The sequence below is a fragment of the Hypanus sabinus genome, chromosome 10 (genome assembly GCF_030144855.1).
Source record: "Hypanus sabinus isolate sHypSab1 chromosome 10, sHypSab1.hap1, whole genome shotgun sequence".
Lineage (NCBI taxonomy): Eukaryota > Metazoa > Chordata > Chondrichthyes > Myliobatiformes > Dasyatidae > Hypanus > Hypanus sabinus.
In genome coordinates, this window is record NC_082715.1 from 80122913 (window position 1) to 80141737 (window position 18825).

General features: G+C 40.5%; 1 protein-coding gene across 2 annotated transcripts in view; it reads left to right on the top strand.

The window, feature by feature from the left end:
- strn (striatin, calmodulin binding protein) overlaps nt 1-18825 on the top strand; it is a 108231-nt gene that overhangs the window by 41008 nt on the left and 48398 nt on the right. For both annotated transcript variants that reach the window (XM_059982186.1, XM_059982187.1), the window contains exons 2-3: nt 7187-7290; nt 11879-11952. In XM_059982186.1, coding sequence (XP_059838169.1) covers nt 7187-7290; nt 11879-11952 — 178 coding nt within the window. The remainder of the gene's footprint in view (nt 1-7186; nt 7291-11878; nt 11953-18825) is intronic.

Here is an 18825-nt window from a genome sequence, read left to right on the forward strand (position 1 = left end):
GCCATGCAAGTTCACGCGAATTATGCTAGTTAGAAACTGATTGGCATCAGTCTCCTGTTCAGATTAAACAGCATAGTGTGCCAAATAAATCAAGGGAATCCCAACTATTTTCTCCCTTAGTTATGTTCTTGAGTTGTCCTAAATAAGCAGCTGCACTTATTAACTGAAGGCCCAATTAATTAGAATCCACTCATTATATTTATTGTATTTTTTATTATTATTGTGTTTTTTCATTTGGGTTATGAGCTGCATCAGATCCAGAGTAACAGTTATTCTGTTCTCTGTTACACTTGTGTACTGGAAATGACGTTTAAACAATCTAAAAGTTGCTTTTGACCATCTACAAAGTTCTATCTATGAAATGAAAACAAAGTACTGGAGATACACAGCATTTGCGGAGATACAAGCAGTTAATATTTCAGATTATCAAGGACCATATTGGTTTTGTTCTGATGTAGTGTCTCCACTGATCTCAGTATCTGTGGTATTCTTTGTTTTTACTTCAGACTGCCAGTAGCTGTAGTTTTTCAATTTTCAATTCTGGAGTTTGTTTTTGTCTTTGAAGAATTTGTGAAACTGTACTAATTCATTCATATTTAAGTTGCAGTTTCTTGGTATCTAAGCTGTCAGGCAAATTTTGATACGTAAATTAGCTGGTGGTTAGAGGTTATAATATGAATTTTGAACAGGGTATTGATGCAGTCATGACCCTCATTTATCCATTTGCTTTAGCGTGTGTGTGTTTATTTGTTTATCATCCCTTGGCCTCACTCTCAGATGGCAAAGTTGGTGCATAGGCACTGAGAAGCGTGGCATGATGTTTCTTTGCCAGGGGATACAGAGGTTCATTAGTCTTTCACTAATGCCGACAGGTGTTTCTGTGAGACTTGGTAGAAAGGTGTTCTTGATGGGCTAGCGACCAAATACCCTGTGCCGCTGCCGTGCAGGGTTCTGACTAGGGCTCCCAGTCCATTCGTACCTGCTCCCATTACCAGACGCCCCATCACCGTCAGACTTCAACCATATGTAAGGTCCAGGTATTGTTCACCATGGTCAGAGGTGGAGGCCTGCTCAAGGAAGATAATAAAGTGCCACAGGGGGTGCGCCATCCCCAGTAGTGCTATCTTCACCATGATGAGGTAAATCCTGGTAGCAAGAGTGATCCCAGGACAACCGGACCCACATCTTGGATGCAGGAAGCTGCTGGGCTCACCTGTTGCGTGCCGCCAGCACATTGCTTTTCTGTCAGGGAGTGCTCCCTTAGCCTTGTCTCAACAGACTTAACCACAAGCCATTGGGGCTATTTTTTCATAGCTGGGACAATGGTTGACGGGTGCCAGGGCATGTCCAGACAGTGGTGGGCCTGTACACCACGTCTCTGGGGCCCACTGCTGCTCCAAGATCCCCTGTAGTTTAGCCTGGGACCGTGAGATACCCAGTTTGCATGTGTGGCCCCGAGGAGGCACTGCAGGAGTCTTGGTGGTGGAGAGGCTCTGTACTGGCAGGAGGAGGCTTACACACTCGGCTTCTCTTTCCACCCTCTGTTGAGAAGGCTAGCCAGCGGCGATAGCTGCAAGCAGAGAGCACTATGCAGCATACAGCATGCAACATGCACTAACTACAAGCACTACTGCACTGGACGCTTCACACAAACCCTGTGAACAAATACTCCCACCCAGCTCTTTGCCGGATCCCTAAGAATGATAAAATCCTTTTCCTTAGGGACATCAATGCTCGGGTGGGACAGAACAACAGGATATGGAGTGGAGTGCTAAGGAAGCATGGTATTGGCAAGGTAAATGCAAATCGCGTGAGGCTATTTACTCTCTGCTCTGAGCATAACCTTAGTGTAACCAACACCATCTTCCAGCAGAAGGCAAAATATAAGACCTCATGAATGCATCCTCGCTCTAAACATTGGCACATGATCAACTTCATCATTGTGAGATGTAGTGACATCAAGGATGTTCTCATCACCCATGCCATGACGGGTGCAGAGTGCTGGACTGACCATTGTATGATTGTGGCCAAACTCCATATGAAAGTGCATTCCCCCCCCGCAGCTGCAAAAACCCAATAAAGAGTGGCTAAATTGCAACCACCTGAGAAACACAGAAGCAAGAAGTGAGTTTCGACGCATCCTAGCTGAGAAAGTAAGGGAGCTGGAACCTTGTCTGAGTTCAGAAAATACCATGGAACAACAGTGGACCTATATCAGCTCTGCGTTCTATAAGGCAGCAGCCCAATCCATTGGCCATAAGAGCAGGAACCACCAAGTCTGCTTTTACAATAACTCAGATACCATCCACAACCTGCTTAAGGACATGCACAAAGCACAGCGGGCAACTTTAGATAGTCCTTCATCCATCAGCATCAGACAGCATTGGCAGGCAGCTCAGAGGAAGGTGCAAAAGACAATACAAAATAAGTGGTGGACTGAAAAGGCACAAGAAATCCAGTCCTTTGTTGATAATAACGACGTGCATAATTTTTACAATGCTGTCAAAACCATCTTTGGACCAATAAATCAATGTGTTACTCCCCTGAAAACAGCAGATGGTCTAACACTTCTGAAGAATCAGGATACAATTCTGCTGAGGTGGGCTGAGCATTTTAACACTGCTTAATCAGGACTCTGGCACAGACCCCACCATCCTGGGCGAACTGCCTGAATTTCCTCCTATCCACGACCTCAGTCTACCACCAACATTCCAGTAGGTTCTATCAGCTGTCCATTCCCTTAAGAACAACAAGTCCCCTGGCACTGACAATATCCCTGCTGAGTTACTGAAGAGCGGAGGGTACATGTGTATGTGTACCCTCTACCAGTACATTACCAAGACCTGGACTGATGAGAACATCCCATAGCAATGGAGAAATGCAAATATCATTGTAATTTAAAAGAACAAGGGTGACAAGGCCATCTGCGGCAATAATAGGGGCATACCACTCCTTTCTGTTGCTGGAAAGGTCCTGGCTAAGGTGATCCTTCAGAGGCTCATCAACAACATCACCGAGTCAATGCTGCCTGAATTGCAGTGTGGATTTAGGAAGAACAGGAGCACGGTCAACATGATCTTCACAGCTTGGCAGCTTCAGGAAAAGTGCCGGGAGCAATATCAGGACTTGTTTATGGCCTTTGTTGACCTCTCCAAAACATTTGGTACTGTGTAAAGAGAGCTCTTATGGAATGTCCTCCTCAGGTTTGGCTGTCCCAATAAATTTGTAAACATCTTTCGCCAATTCCACAATGGGACGACTGCTCGGGTGACCATAGGAGGACAAGAGTCCGAGCCCTTCCTTGTATGCACAGGGGTGTGTGCTAGCGCCAGTGCTCTTTAATGTCTTCCTCCCGTGTGTTACCAAGCATTCCACAACGAGATTGAAGACAGCAACAGTGTGGCAATGGATGTCAGATTAGATGACAACCTCTTTGACATCAGGAGGCTCCACGCAACCACCAAACTGGAGAGTGGGTCCTGGAGCTGCAGTAGGCAGATGACTGTGCTCTTGTGGCCCATACTCCGAAGAATCTTCAGACTGTCCTTGCTATGGTACAGCAGGGTAGGGCTGATTGTCAATGCCACCAAGACTGAAGTGGTTTGCCAATGGAGTACCAGTGTCCCACCCACTCTACCTGCCTTCACTGTTGGTGATGAAAAGCTGTTAGTAGTGCCATCTTTCAAATATCTGGGGAGCATTCTCTCTGAGGATAGCGGCATTGACAACGACATCCTGAGCTGCATTAAATAGGCATCTGCTGCCTTTGGGAGACTTCAGCGTAGAGTCTTTCAGAACGGGAGCCTTTGTCCTTCCACAAAGGTCGCCATATACCAAGCGGTCTGTGTCACCATCCTCCTTTATAGCTGTGAAGCTTGGGTAACCTACAGCCATCACACCAAGTCCTTGGAGCGCTTCCACATAAGCTGCCTTCAGCGCATCTTGAGAATTACAGGTACCTGGCGTGAACAGGTGCCTCACACTGAAATACTTGTGAAAACCAACTGCAGGAGTATTGAGGCAATGATCACCCAGCGTCAGCTGCAGTGACTCGGGCACATGATAAAGATGCCTCCATGTCGCTACCCCGCAGAGTTTTATCACGGCCAGCTACATCATGGTCATCGCTCAGCTGGAGGGCCGAAGAATCGCTATAAGGATCAGATGAAGAATGCTTTAAGGAAGTGCAAGTTCAGACCTGAGGACCTGGAGGATGTTGCTGCTGACCGTATTACTTGGCGACAGCTGTGTAGGGACGGGGTTCGTATTCTGGAGATGAAAAGAATAACCAGAAGAGAGCCAGGAGAAATGCAACCAGTGGTTGCTATCACTACCACCACAACCACATATACATGTTCCACCTGCAATAGAACTTGTGGGTCCAGGGTAGTATAGTCATCAAAGATCTCACCGTTAAAGGAGTGGATGTCGTCATCAGATTTTGATGGACAACCGAAGAAGGAAGATAGATATAGATATATAAATTTTTCTCCCTTGGTTAGATCACTTGACAGTCATCTATCCATACCCAGTCACCTAGTGCCACCTCACTATATCTATGCTCTGCTGTTGGACTGTTTATCAAAAATAGAATCCTGGATAAACAAAACACAACTACAGTGAAATATCAGAAAATCTTAAGAAATCTGCTTTGTGAAGGCTACAAATGAGTATGTTTAGCCTAATTTTTTTTTCCTGCCATCATTAACATTCTGTTAAGTTAAACATTAGAACAGATAGATTTTCTCTCAACCAAAGAGACTACCTACTGGTAAATCTGCCTTAACCTATCTTCTGAACCCCTTTTCTGAAAGTTAATTATTTCGTACTCAGTCACTTGCAACATCCCAGCTGATCTTTACTTCATTCTCTATGAGCTTCGGCTGATCAAAACTCATTTCCTGTATCTTTTCCCACTACCCTTCTTGCTGCCCAGCATTGGCTTCTTCTATTCCTCTGTGTCATTGTAACAGCCTTGCTTGCCTTTGATTTAAAATTTTCATCCATATTGTTGTACATTGTTGGCTTTCTGCATTCCTCAGAGTGCATGCTATTACCTAATTTTGATCCTTTTCTGTTTTCCATTTCCCACAATCCAAGAAAATCAAAACTATTGCAAGCAAGTATCCTGTGCCTCCTCATTTTGGTTGGGATCCTTTTACTTACTGTGATCCACATAGAGATGCTTTTCTACATTTAATGGCAAGTATGCAGTATATTACAGTGAGGCACCCATACTCTGAAATGTTGAATTTCTAATATATGTGTGTGTGTGTGTGTGTGTGTATATATGTAATATTTTTTGTGTGTTTTATATATATATAAAATATTTTTTGTGTGTTATCTTGCATTCACACTACCAACTCCACTCCCACACATCATCCTTTCCCAAATGATTGATTATGCTGGTACTTAATTCATTCTGATTGCAAATGTATGACTATGTTAGCACCCAACATTACTGCCCTGCTATTTTCAGTGTTGGCACTTCTGTCAGTGAAATGACTAATACCTAGCTGGTGCTGCAGATTTCAAACTCTCTCTTCCTGTCACCATATTAATGTGTGTTCTGTTTAATAATCTCTCAAAATAAAATCATACCTCTTTCATCTGTCTAGAATTTCCTCAATCATTGCAGCCAACAAACTTTCCAGATAAGAACCTTTTAAATTGATCCCTTTCTACTGAAGATTAAGGCAAGCATTAATACCTGTAGTCTGCATCAATTAGAGTTGTGAATTACTCATGCGAGGGGGGGAAGGAGTTTCTGCTTTAATTATTCTTACTATTTAAGGCAATTTTGTATAAAATTTGATCATATAGAACTAGAATAAATAATCAAATAATCTTATGGCCTCTGGGATTAACTAGTGGTATGAAATTTACCATAATGGATGGATATAATTTTTAGCTACTGATTGCATGCAATCCTTTTTCAGATTTTCAAAGTAATGACCATTCTTATTATCATTTTGAAATACAATGGAGGCAAATACGATAGGGGTATTTAAGATGCTCTTAGACACATGTATGTATGGGAAATTGAAGGATATGGATGTTTTGTAGGCAGAGAGAATTAGTTTAGTTGGGCATTTGACTACCAATTTAATTAGTTTGGTACAGCATCGTGGGCCAAATAGCCAATTCCTGTGCTGTACTGTTCTATGTTCTTTGTGCATCAGCATAGATCATGACACTTTGCATAAAAGGGTAGCATTCTTTGGTAATAGCAAGGTATTTATGCTAAATAATCAGGTTGGTCGATATGTTTTCTTAACCAAGGAATACATTGCTTATTTTATTCCATCGGTAGTAAATTATGGGTGAGAGAAAATGAGGCACTGTGCTTAACTCAAAGCACAACCCATTGCTGTTTATGGAGTGAAATATAGCTATGGCTCATAATCTTGCAATCTGTGTCCTATAATCCTCATCTGCATGACATAAGAATATGTGTACACCAGGGTTTGTAGTTTGAGTTTCATTTATACAAGACTAAAATGACCAGGAGATGGTGACGTGTTACACCAACATAATACATCACCATCTCCTGGTCAGTAAAATCTTGTGTAAATAAAGAAAAATAAACAACAAACTGCTGGAAGTCTAAGATGAATCAGAACACGTTGGAAGCAATCATCAAATTAGGCAACATTTGTGGAAGAAGAACATTTGTGGGAACTTTCATTGGATGAAAGGTTCTGGACCTGAAACTGTGTAACTGTAAATAAGCTTTAAACTGCAAGCATTAATTCTCTGCCTAGTATATAGCTTTCATTTCATGTATGTTTAGTTTGAATTATTTTAAAATTCCTTCTGCTCTTCCCATTTTTAAAATATGGGTTATTGAGGAACTATAATCAAATGTTATGGATATTGGCAACAAATTTGATGAACACTGGTTCTTACAAGGGATAAAAAATGTTTCCACCATGAAAAGGGAATATTCTTTGATTTTTCTGATTTCTTTGTCATAAAATTACTTTGAAATTAAGTACTCATTGAAATTTGCAATTTGATATCCTGGATTTAAACTGTACATTTATTTGAAATGTATGTAGGATATTTAGGAGATAATTTCACTTTCAATATTTTCTTTCATTGTCTTGAAATCTATAAATGTGTTAATATGCACCCATAATCTCTCAACTTTAGGTGACTGATCCTCTCCTGTTTTTTGTTTTAGGCACAGATTTCTTTCTTGCAAGGGGAGAGGAAAGGTCAGGAGAACTTGAAGAAGGACTTGGTCAGAAGAATTAAAATGCTTGAATATGCTTTAAAACAGGAAAGGTATGGATTTTAAAAATATTCATGCTGTAATCCAAATATTTTTAAGTACTCATGTAAAAATAAATTGTAATATTTCTTCCTGTAGCTTTGTATATGATTAAACTAACATTTTTCCACAATTCTATATGTTGGACAGGGGAATTCAAAATTTTAAATGTTTGTGCGACAAATGTTTCTAAGTCTGAGTGATGTTTAATGCAGAAATGGTACTTGTATGCATCTCTGCCCTTTTGTGCATTGGGAAGAAACCTTGAGTACAGTGTATTAGTATCAAGTTTTAAATGTTTAGGCTGATTGCTTTGAGCCTCATAGAGAATAGTGGAAAGCATTCCATGATGTTGCTGACTGCTGTGTAATAAATTATAAGGAAACAGTCTTAATTGTTGAGGTAAAACATTCAGCAGGTCAGACAGCATCTGTAATCAAAGAAACAAAGTTTCAGATTAAAGATCCCTGCAATCTTCTGTTTTGAAATTGTGGCGGCTAGCTCATTGTAAGTATTTAAAGTGAAATAAATATATTTTTGAATAATCTGGTATTAAGGGCTAAGAGGATTTAGCAGAGAGGAGGATTTTTGAGGCCAGAGGTAAATCAGTCAGGATCATATCAAATGGTGGAGCAGGCTCAAACGGCCAGATGGCCTCTCCCAATTACTTGTATTCTTATAAAGCAAAGAAAATGTAGAGGAAATGCAGCTTAGAGCTAACTTGGCTTCTCTCTCTGTCCCAGTTCAGTTGAAGGATTTCTGGCTTGAAATATCAAATTTTCTCTTTTCATACACAATGCCCGACCTGCTGAGTGTTTCCAGCATTTTCTGCTTTTATTTCAGATTTCCAGCATCTGCAATTTTTATTATTTTCCTTTTACTAATAAATGTTATGTTAAGCTATATACTTTTAGCAGCTTTCTTTGTTCTGTTTCCTTTTAAGCTAGCAATATCATTCTATAATCTTTTTATGCAATATATATTGTCCTACAGTGGAATTTTTCATTATTTTGTTGGGCGTAATTCTTCCACTGTACAGGAGTATCATTCAAGATGCATGCCAAATAGAATTCTGTATCAGCTAAGGCTACAAAAGCTAGTTTTCAGTGAAAGTTTCCTTTTAATAATCCTTTTACACATTGAACTTCCCAGGACATTTCTGATTCTCATCCACAAGAAACTCGCTGTCCTATTATACAATAAGGGAGATTTGTATCTTTATAAATAAGTGCCATAAGAAAATAAAGCTAAAGATGTAACATTAAAATGCATTGGTTTAATTTTCCTAGTTTATAAGTTTTTAAACATTTTCTGCTATGGAATGCTTGATGAAATACGTTTCACCCTAATAGTTCTGATATGTCACCGAATCTAAATTTATCCTGATTGTACAACTGATCAATACTGGCAGTTGTTTAGTTCCTTGTTTAAATGTAACATAGCAAGTATCCTGGCAATTATTTATTCCTATCCTGGTTAACCATAATGGGATTTTTCTCTTTCTCTCTATAATACCTAAACCAGTACATTTCAAACCCCCACAGGCCCAAATCGGAGTTTAAAATTCTACTGTCACTAATGAAGAATTTCTCAAAGTCCATAATACCTTATAATAAAGCAAATTAATGAACTGAGGAGATTCCTGATTGCTAAAAAAAATCAGCATTGAAAATTTTTAATTTTTTGTCCCATCTTTCTTCTCTAATCTTTGTTCTGCTTACTTTGAATACTTTAAATCTAATTTATGCTTTCTTCTTTGTTCTCAATTAAATTTTTCAATCAGGCTGTTTGAAGGGACCTCCTCTCTTGCAAGGTCACAGGTTCATAGATTCCTTTATAGAGGGTGGATCAAATGATGGAATAGAGCAAATTTTCATTTGTAATCTAGAAAAACTTGGAGAGCAGATGTCATTGAGCAGAGACAAGTACTGATCACAAAATCTTTGAGAGAAATCTGAGTTCATTGTATCTGCTAAAAATCTTGCATATCTTGCTATTACAGGATGGAATTCGTTTACACCATAGTTTTCTGTTATGAGAATAACTTGACTGGACTGAATAACAGAAGATGTATCTGTGGGCTTAGAAATCAATCTTCAAAGAAAAACTTGAACTTACTTGGGAATTGACCAGTTGATTTAATGTCTGTGATGAGTGCTGTGTATGTACATGTAATATGTACTGTGTATATATATTACATTACATACTTATTAACTATATGTATATATAGTTATAAGTTTTTTTATTATATACACACACTCTCTTTTAGATGCATTTTTGAGGAGGTTGTTTAGATTTCTAAGGGATAAGTCATGTTGGGGGAAAAAAAGACGTGCGTTGCACTAGATCTGAAAATAAATGGAATTGCCATATGCCTAAAGCAAGAATGGACTTGCAAATAGAATTAAATATAGTGCAACATTTGATGACTCATGTTGGTAGGAGGAAGAATGAAAAGAAACCTTGTGACTGCATAGTGGCTGACTGTCATGTAATGTGTCATAGTGCAATTTTACCTATGGTAGATAGACAAATATGCAATAATATGTAGATTATGAGACAAGCTTGTGCAATAATATAACTGACTAATGTGTTTAACATTAAGCAAGAGTCCAATACAGAAGCGTATGCCCAAATCAGTATAGTATATTTATAACCATATATAACCATATTACAATCACAGCACAGAAACAGGCCATCTCGGCCCTCCTAGTTCGTGCCGAACTCTTAATCTCACCTAGTCCCACCTACCTGCACTCAGCCCATAACCCTCCACTCCTTTCCTGTCCATATACCTATCCAATTTTACCTTAAATGACACAACTGAACTGGCCTCTACTACTTCTACAGGAAGCTCATTCCACACAGCTATCACTCTCTAAGTAAAGAAATACCCCCTCGTGTTTCCCTTAAACTTCTGCACCCTAACCCTCAAATCATGTCCTCTCGTTTGAATCTCCCCTACTCTCAATGGAAACAGCCTATTCACTTCAACACTATCTATCCCTCTCAAAATTTTAAATACCTCGATCAAATCCCCCCTCAACCTTCTACGCTCCAATGAATAGAGACCTAACTTGTTCAGCCTTTCTCTGTAACTTAATTGCTGAAACCCAGGTAACATCCTAGTAAATCGTCTCTGCGCTCTCTCTAATTTATTGATATCTTTCCTATAATTCGGTGACCAGAACTGTACACAATATTCCAAATTTGGCCTTACCAAAGCCTTGTACAATTTTAACATTACATCCCAACTTCTGTACTCAATGCTCTGATTTATAAAGGCCAGCATTCCAAAAACCTTTTTTACCACCCTATCTACATGAGACTCCACCTTCAGGGAACTATGCACTGTTATTCCTAGATCTCTCTGTTCCACTGCATTACTCAATGCCCTACCATTTACCCTGTGTGTTCTATTTGGATTATTCCTGCCAAAATGTAGAACCTCACACTTCTCAGCATTAAACTCCATCTGCCAACGTTCAGCCCATTCTTCTAACCGGCATAAATCTCCCTGCAAGCTTTGAAAACCCACCTCATTATCCACAACACCTCCTACCTTAGTATCATCGGCATACTTACTAATCCAATTTACCACCCCATCATCCAGATCATTTATGTATATTACAAACAACATTGGGCCCAAAACAGATCCCTGAGGCACCCCGCTAGTCACTGGCCTCCATCCCGATAAACAGTTATCCACCACTACTCTCTGGCATCTCCCATCTAGCCACTGTTGAATCCATTTTATTACTCCACCATTAATACCTAACGACTGAACCTTCTTAACTAACCTTCCATGTGGAACTTTGTCAAAGGCCTTGCTGAAGTCCATATAGACTACATCCACTGCCTTACCCTCGTCAACATTCCTCATAACTTCTTCAAAACTTGGAATTAATTTATCTTAACAAATTTATTAATCTCACTGTTGAAATCAACAGTTTCAAATCCTGTGCAATCAACAAGTTATGTTTTTGGGGATATTGTCATTTTATTTACTAGTAACTGTCAAATGGAATAACGAACTGTGAAAAAATATTGAAATTGTGTAGGAAAGCATTGTATTGGAATTAACGTATTTCATAAGCCATTATACAATACAGAAATAGGCCTGTTGCTGTAAAACTTCTTGTCTATCAACGCTGTTCCCATTTGGTTGCCATCTTGTATGCCATGCCTATTTAAGTGTTCTTCTTAATGCCTCTTAACCCTATTTATTGTATCATTACAATGTATTAGAAGTAAGATGTTTTAGATTCCATTTATTGCAGGATGGAATTAATTTACAGCACTTGGTTTTCTGAAGTGTTATTCTATAGAAGTAACTGAGCTTTAAGTGAAGTATTCTTATTCTTTGAAAGTACTTCCCTGATATTTGAACTGTTTTTCTTTTCCTTTATGTTTTGAAATGTGTAGACAAAGTAAGCACCAATTTTCTTTGTCCAAGTTGGAAGTAAATCAATTTGAATTTTGAGTTATTCCCCAAAGAATTTGAGTACTATACTATATCTGCATAACTTAGTATTCAGTGAAATATCATCCTATGGGCACCTTAGGGCTTTGATAAAACTCTTTTCTCCATTTCCTTTCCAGAGCAAAACACCATAAATTGAAATATGGCACAGAGTTGAATCAAGGAGATGTGAAGCCTCCAAATTATGATTCTGGTAAGATGTATTTGAAGGTAACATTCCACAAGCACATTTACAAGCATTGTAAATAACTTGTGAAACCAGGTATTAGTAAATAGGCATTGGATTTGGTTGTGATGTTCAAAGCTTTTAAGTTTACTGATTTCATTATGCAAATAAGTGAATTTGTTAGCCACGTTGAAAGATGTCTTTGTGGTAGATGACAGTGCAGCTAGTTCAATAGGATGCTGCAAGAGAGATTTGTGTATTAAAAGTTTACTCGTAAAATGAGTTTATTTAGAGGTGGAACAGGCCCTGCCATCACAATAAGCCACACTGCCTAGCAGCCCACCCATTTAAACCTAGACAAATCCCAGGACAATTTACAATGACCAATGAACTTGATAACCAGTGCATCTTTGGAATATGAAAGGATACTGGAGCACCGGGTGGAAATACAGGGTGAATGTACATATTCCACACAGATGGCGCCGGAATTGAATTCTAAACTCTGGAACACCTCGAGCTGTAATAGCGTCACACTAACCACTATGTAACCATGGCACCAATAAGTTCAATGTTTATTGTCAATAATTTCTATTCTTCTACAAGATTAGTGAAATATTCTTTGACCTTTAGTCTTGAAATGATATCAGAGCACATTGCTAGGAGCTACTTCTACACTTCCCCCATTTTTAGTTCCTTTTTAGTCCAATTAGACGGTCATTGTGTTGATTTTTTTCCCTACTTTTAATTGTTTGGATTTGTGTTCTACCTAGATATAAAACTAGTTTTAGCAGTAGTTTCATTTTAATGATGCAAGGAACTATCGCTGAATATGTGGACAATTTAGAGTTTGTTGATATACATCAAATTTACTAAACATCTTGATTTCTCAATTTTAGCTCAAACTATTTTAACAATGTTCAGAGATTGTGTGTGCAAACTATATTTCAGCATTCCACCCACTTACACATTCCTTTAACTTTTTTGTCTGCTGTCAGATATTTACAATAATAATTTGATTTAAAAACTTGACATGAGCAGCAGTTCCAAACTTAGGAATCACAAAATCAGATGTATTAAATGTGTGTTTAGAACAAAATTTGTAGAGGCTTAAAATTCAAAACAAAATCAAAGACTACATGAAGCACTTGGTGACTCAAGCACTATCAACAAAGAAAGAAACAGAGTTGGCAATTCAGTTCCAGACCTTTCATCAGAACTGACTGGAGAAAACAACTGTGTTAATTTGCAGAGAATGAGGAGAGTGGAGACTGAGAGAACACAGGGTTTGACTGTAATAGTGCAGACAAAAATTGTCAATACAGTAGTTGCATTAAAAATGATGCCACAATGTCATGGTAGTTTGCACAACAATCAAAGGGTGTCAGAGTTTGTAATTCAATTCCAGTGCCGTCTACGTTCTGTCCAAATTTCCTCCAAGTGCTCCAGTTACTTTCCAATCTAGAAATGTACTGGTTAATGGTTAAGTGGTCATTGTAACTTGTTCTATGATTAGGCTAGTGATAAATAGGTGGGATGCTGGCCAGCTAATTTTTTTAGGCTGCAAGGGCCTGTTCCATGCTAGATAAAATAAAGACAGTTGGAGACAGAAAACAATGAAACAAATGTAACCTTATCTGTTGAAGATAATTATGGTGTGATTATGTGAAATTGGTACATTGAATACCATATTGAGGATTCTAAAGTACCCATGCAGAAGATGAGCTATGATCTTCAAACTTGTGTTAGATGGTGTGGCGTTCTAAGAGGCCCAAGGTGCACACACCGGAGTACGAAAAGGCCAGGGAACTGGAAGGTATGTGTAAGTGGGTGGATTGCTGAAATGTAATATGCACACAACCACTCAATAAACATTTTTAAAATAGCTAGAACTGTAATTGAGAAATCAGGACTTTTAGTAAATTTGATATCCATCAACAAACTAAATAGACTTGATGAAAACAATAACATTTTTCTGTGCAACACATAACAGTTTTTCTTTAATCTGAAAGGACTCTAATTGTCATGGTTCATTAAGGAAAGGTAATGAGTTTATCATAGCAACAAACAATATGCTGGAGAAACTCAGTGAGTCGAGCAGCATTTGTGAAAGAAAAGGAATTGACATTTCAGGCCAAGACTGAGGAGAGGTATCTGGTATTAAGAGGAGCGGAGCACAGAGTGATTGTTAGACCTAGATGATGGGCAGATCAAGCCAGGTAGGGGAAGATTAGAGTTGGGAGACAGAGGCGAGTTGATGATAAATGGTAACACATGGTGCAAGTTGGGTGGAGGGGAGTGTAAAATAGTGATGTGTAAGTTGGAGGATGGTAAATTCAGGGAAGCATCATTAACTCTGACTATAAAAATACTGGGCTGTCATGAAAGTCATTCTGTTCATTCAGGGAAAGAAACTTCTGTCCTTATCTGGTTTGATCTATAGGAAATTCCAGGCAACCATTGTAGTTGACTTTAACTGTTCTCAGAAATAACCTAAGGGAACAATCAGGGCAATATAACAAATCACCATCTTACTGGTAGCATTCACATCCCTCGATCAAGATGCCCAACAGTCTTTAGCCCCAAACCGGTTAATGTTATCTAATTCCACAGTATGGGCCAGTGAGATTCCTACTGTTTTTCTAATTTGCATCATGATACCTTTAAGATATTGACTTGTAGGATATGTAGAGCAGGAGGTGGAGTGAGTGATTTTAAAAAGAAACTTTCATGGGATTACAGCTTTTATTACTGGTGCACTTGTGATTCATTAGCAAGGACAATCTATTAGTGCATAGTTAGAGCAGTGAGGGTGGCACCAGGGGCTGTGTTGCATTCTATGTGTCAGATTTGGGAATTCTGGGAGACCTCCAGCCTCCCAGATAAACACATCTGCACCAAACTGCAGCTCTTCAGGGAACGTGTCAAGGATCTCTGACCTTTGGCCCATACTGGAAACTGAGGAGATGGTAGATAGGAGCTACAAGGAGGTAGTCACTCAAGTTGTAGGAGCCAGGTAAACGGTTAACTGTCAGGCGAGGAAAGGGAAATGGGCAACCAGTACAGAGTACCCTTGTGGCCATTATCCTCAATAGTAAGTATACCATTTTGGATACTGCTGAGGGAGGGCAACCTAGCAGAGTGGGGGGTGGGGGGGAGGGGTTGTGGAGCTGCATCAGCCGGTTTCCTGAGAGTGTGGTTTAGCAGGGAAGTGGCGGGGGGGGGGGGGGGGGGAGAAGAAGGACTTCAGTGGATGGGAGATTCCATAGTCAGAGGAATACACAGAAAACTTTGTGGACAGGATAAGCACACCAGATGGTTTGTTGCCTTTCAGACGCCAGCATCAGAAACATCTTGGTTCGAGTCCATGATATTCTAAAGGGGGAAAGTGAGCACCCTGAAGCCTTGATACATATTGGCACCAGTGACATGGGAAGGAAAAGCAAGGAGGTCATGAAGAGAGAATTTGAGGCCTGGGTAGAAAGCTGAAAAGCAGAATCTCCAGAGCAACAATCTGCTGATTGCTGTCTGTTCTACATGCTGTTCAGGGTAGGAATAGGATAGGATGATTTGGCAGATGAATGAGTGGCTGAGAAACTGGTGCAGGGGGCAGTATTTCAGGTTTCAGGATCATTGAGATCTCTTCGGAGGAAGACATGACCTGTATAAATGGGATGGGTTACGTCTGAACCCGAGGGTTCCAGTATTCTTGCAGGAATGTTTGCTAGAGCTGTGGGGGAGGTTATAAACTAATTTGGTAAGGGGGTGGGTGGGAACCAGAGTAATAGGGCCGTTGGTTGTCAAGCAGAGGTAGCGTGGACTGAAGACCATGAGGAAGGACAGGCAGATGATAAGAAAAACTTGCAGTCAGTGGGATGAGTTGTACTGTAAAAGCTGGACGAAATTGAAGTGTGACGGATACAGGACTGAATGTGTTATATTTGAATACACACAGTATACAGAATAAGGTAGTTGATATTTTAAAGATTGGCAATTCTGTGGTGGGCATCACTGAGTCGTGGCTGAAAGAAGATTATAGTTGGGAGCTTAACATCCAAGGATACATGTTGTATTGAAAGGGCAGGCAGGTTGGCAGAGGAGGTGGCGTGGCTGTTGGTTTAAAAAAAATGAAATCATATCCTTAGAAAGTGGTGATGATCAGAAGATATAAAATCCTTGTGGGTAAGGTTAAGAAACTACAAGGGTAAAACACCCTGATAGGAGTTATATCTAGGCCTCCAAACGGTAGCCAGGATGTGGGCTACAAATTAGAAGGGAGCTTTAAAAAAGAGCATGTAAAAAATAGGAAATGTTATGATAGTCATGAGGGAGTTCAATATGCAGGTAAATTGGGAAAATCAGATTGCTGGGAAATTTCAAGAGAGTATTTCTAGAGTGCCTATGAGATGACATTTTAGAACAGCTTGTAGTTAACCAGTAGAGGATCAGCTATTCCGGATTGGGTGTTGTATAATGAACCAGATTTGATTAGGGAGCTTAAGGTAAAGGAACCCGTAGGAGACAGTGATCATAATATGATATAATTTGCCCTGTAATTTGAGAAAGGAGAAGCTAAAGTCAGATGTATCAGTATTACAGTGATCGAGGCACGACTGCGCAGGTGTGTAGACGTCAGCAAGTTAGACCAGCAGGAAGAGTTTAAAAAGATGACAGCTTTATAGATTGAGTGTCGGAGTAGAAGGAGTCAGAGTAGGAAGGCTTTAGTGCAACGGGGCTTCGCCAATGACTGATTGAGGTGAGGTAAGTTACTTGTGAAGAATTGGAACAGGAAGTATGTCTGCAAGGCCAGTGTTCTGTACTGGGTGTCAGATGTGGGATCTCTGGGAGACATCCAGCCTCCCAAACGGCCACATCTGCACCAGATGCGTCAAACTGCAGCTCCGTTGGGACCACATTAGGGAACTGGGCATGCAGCTGGATGACCTTCATCTGGTCAGGGAGAGTGAGGAGGTGATGGAGAGGAGCTATAGGCAGGTAGTCACACCGGGGCCTCGAGAGACAGATAAGTGGGTAACAGTCAGGAGAGGGAAGGGCAGGAGTCAGAGGGTAGAGAGCACCCCTGTGGCTGTCCCCCTTAACAATAAGTACTCCTGTTTGAGTGTTGGGTGGGACAACCTACCTGGGGGAAGCAGCAGTGGCCACACCTCTGGCACAGTGTCTAGCCCCGTCACTCAGCAGGGTAGGGAAAGGAAGATGGCAGCAGTAATAGGGGACTCTGCAGTTAGGGGGTCAGACAGGCGATTCTGTGGACACAGGAAAGAAAAACAGATGATAGTTTGCCTCCCAGGTGCCAGGGTCTGGGATGTTTCTGAACACGTCCATGATAACCTGAATGGGAAGGTGAACAGCCAGAGGTCGTGGTACATACTGGTACCAACGACATAGGTAGGAAAAGGAAGAAGGTCTTGAAAACAGACGACAGGGATTTAAGAAGGAAGTTGAGAAGCAAGACCTCAAAGGTAGTAATCTCAGGATTACTGTTTGTGCCATGCGACAGTGAGTATAGGAATAGAGTGAGGTGGAGGATAAATGCGTGGCTGAGGGACTGGGGCAGGGATTTAGATTTCTGGATCATTGGGACCTCTTTTGGGGCAGGCGTGTCCCATACAAAAAGGACAAGTTGCACTTGAGTCCTGGAGGACCAATATCCTGGCAGGAAGGTTTGCTAAGGTGATTGGGGAGAGTTTATAACTAGAATTGCTGGTGGGTGGGAACCAAACAGAAGAGACAGAGGAAGGGGCAGTTGGCTCACAAATCGAGAAAGCTTGTAGACAGTGTGAGAGGGAGGATAGGCAGGTGATAGAGAAGGGTCGCGCTCAGACCAATGGTTTGAGATGTGTCTATTTTAATGCAAGGAGTACCATGAGCAAAGCGGATCAGCTTAGAGCCTTGCTCAGTACTTGGAGCTATGATATTGTGGCCATTACAGAGACTTGGATGGCTCAGGGGCAGGAATGGCTACTTAGAGTGCCAGGCTTTAGATAGTTCAGAAAGGACAGGGAGGGAGGCAAAAGAGGTGGGGCTTGGCACTGTTGATCAGAGATAGTGTCACAGCTACAGAAAAGGAGGAAGTCATGGAGGGATTGTCTGCTGAGTGTCTGTGGGTGGAAGGTAGAAACAGGAAGGGGTCAATAACTCTACTGCGTGTTTTTTTAGGCCATCCAATAGTAACAGGGACATTGAGTGGCAGATAGGGAGAACAGGGTTATCGTAGTGGGAGATTTTAATTTCCCAAATATTGATTGGCATCTCCCTAGAGCAAGGGGTTTAGATGGGTTGGAGTTTGTTAGGTGTGTTCAGGAAGATTTCTTGACACAATATATAGATAAGCCTACAAGAGGAGAGGTATTGATCTGGTATTGGGAAATGAACCTGGTCAGGTATCAGATCTCTCAGTGGGAGAGCAATTTGGAGATAATGATCACAATTCTATCTCCTTTACCACAGCATTGGAGAGGGATAGGAACTGGCAAGTTAGGAAATGTGGCAAATATTCAGGGAATATTTGCATGGTGTTCTGCATAGGTACATTCCAATGAGACGGGAAGAACGTAGGGTACAAGAACCGTGGTGTGCAAAGGCTATTGAAAATCTAGTCAAGGAGACAAGAAAAGCTTATGAAAGGTTCAAAAAACTAGGTATTGATGGATATCTAGAAAATTATAAGGCAAGCAGGAAGGAGCTTAGGAATGAAATTAGGAGAGCCAGAAGGGGCCATGAGAAGGCCTTGGCGAGCAGGATTAAGGAAAACCCCAAGGCATTCTACAAGTATGTGAAGAGCAAGAGGATAAGACGTGAGAGAATAGGACCAATCAAGTGTGACAGTGGAAAAGTGTGTATGGAACCAGAGGAGGTAGCGAGGGTACTTCATGAATACTTAAT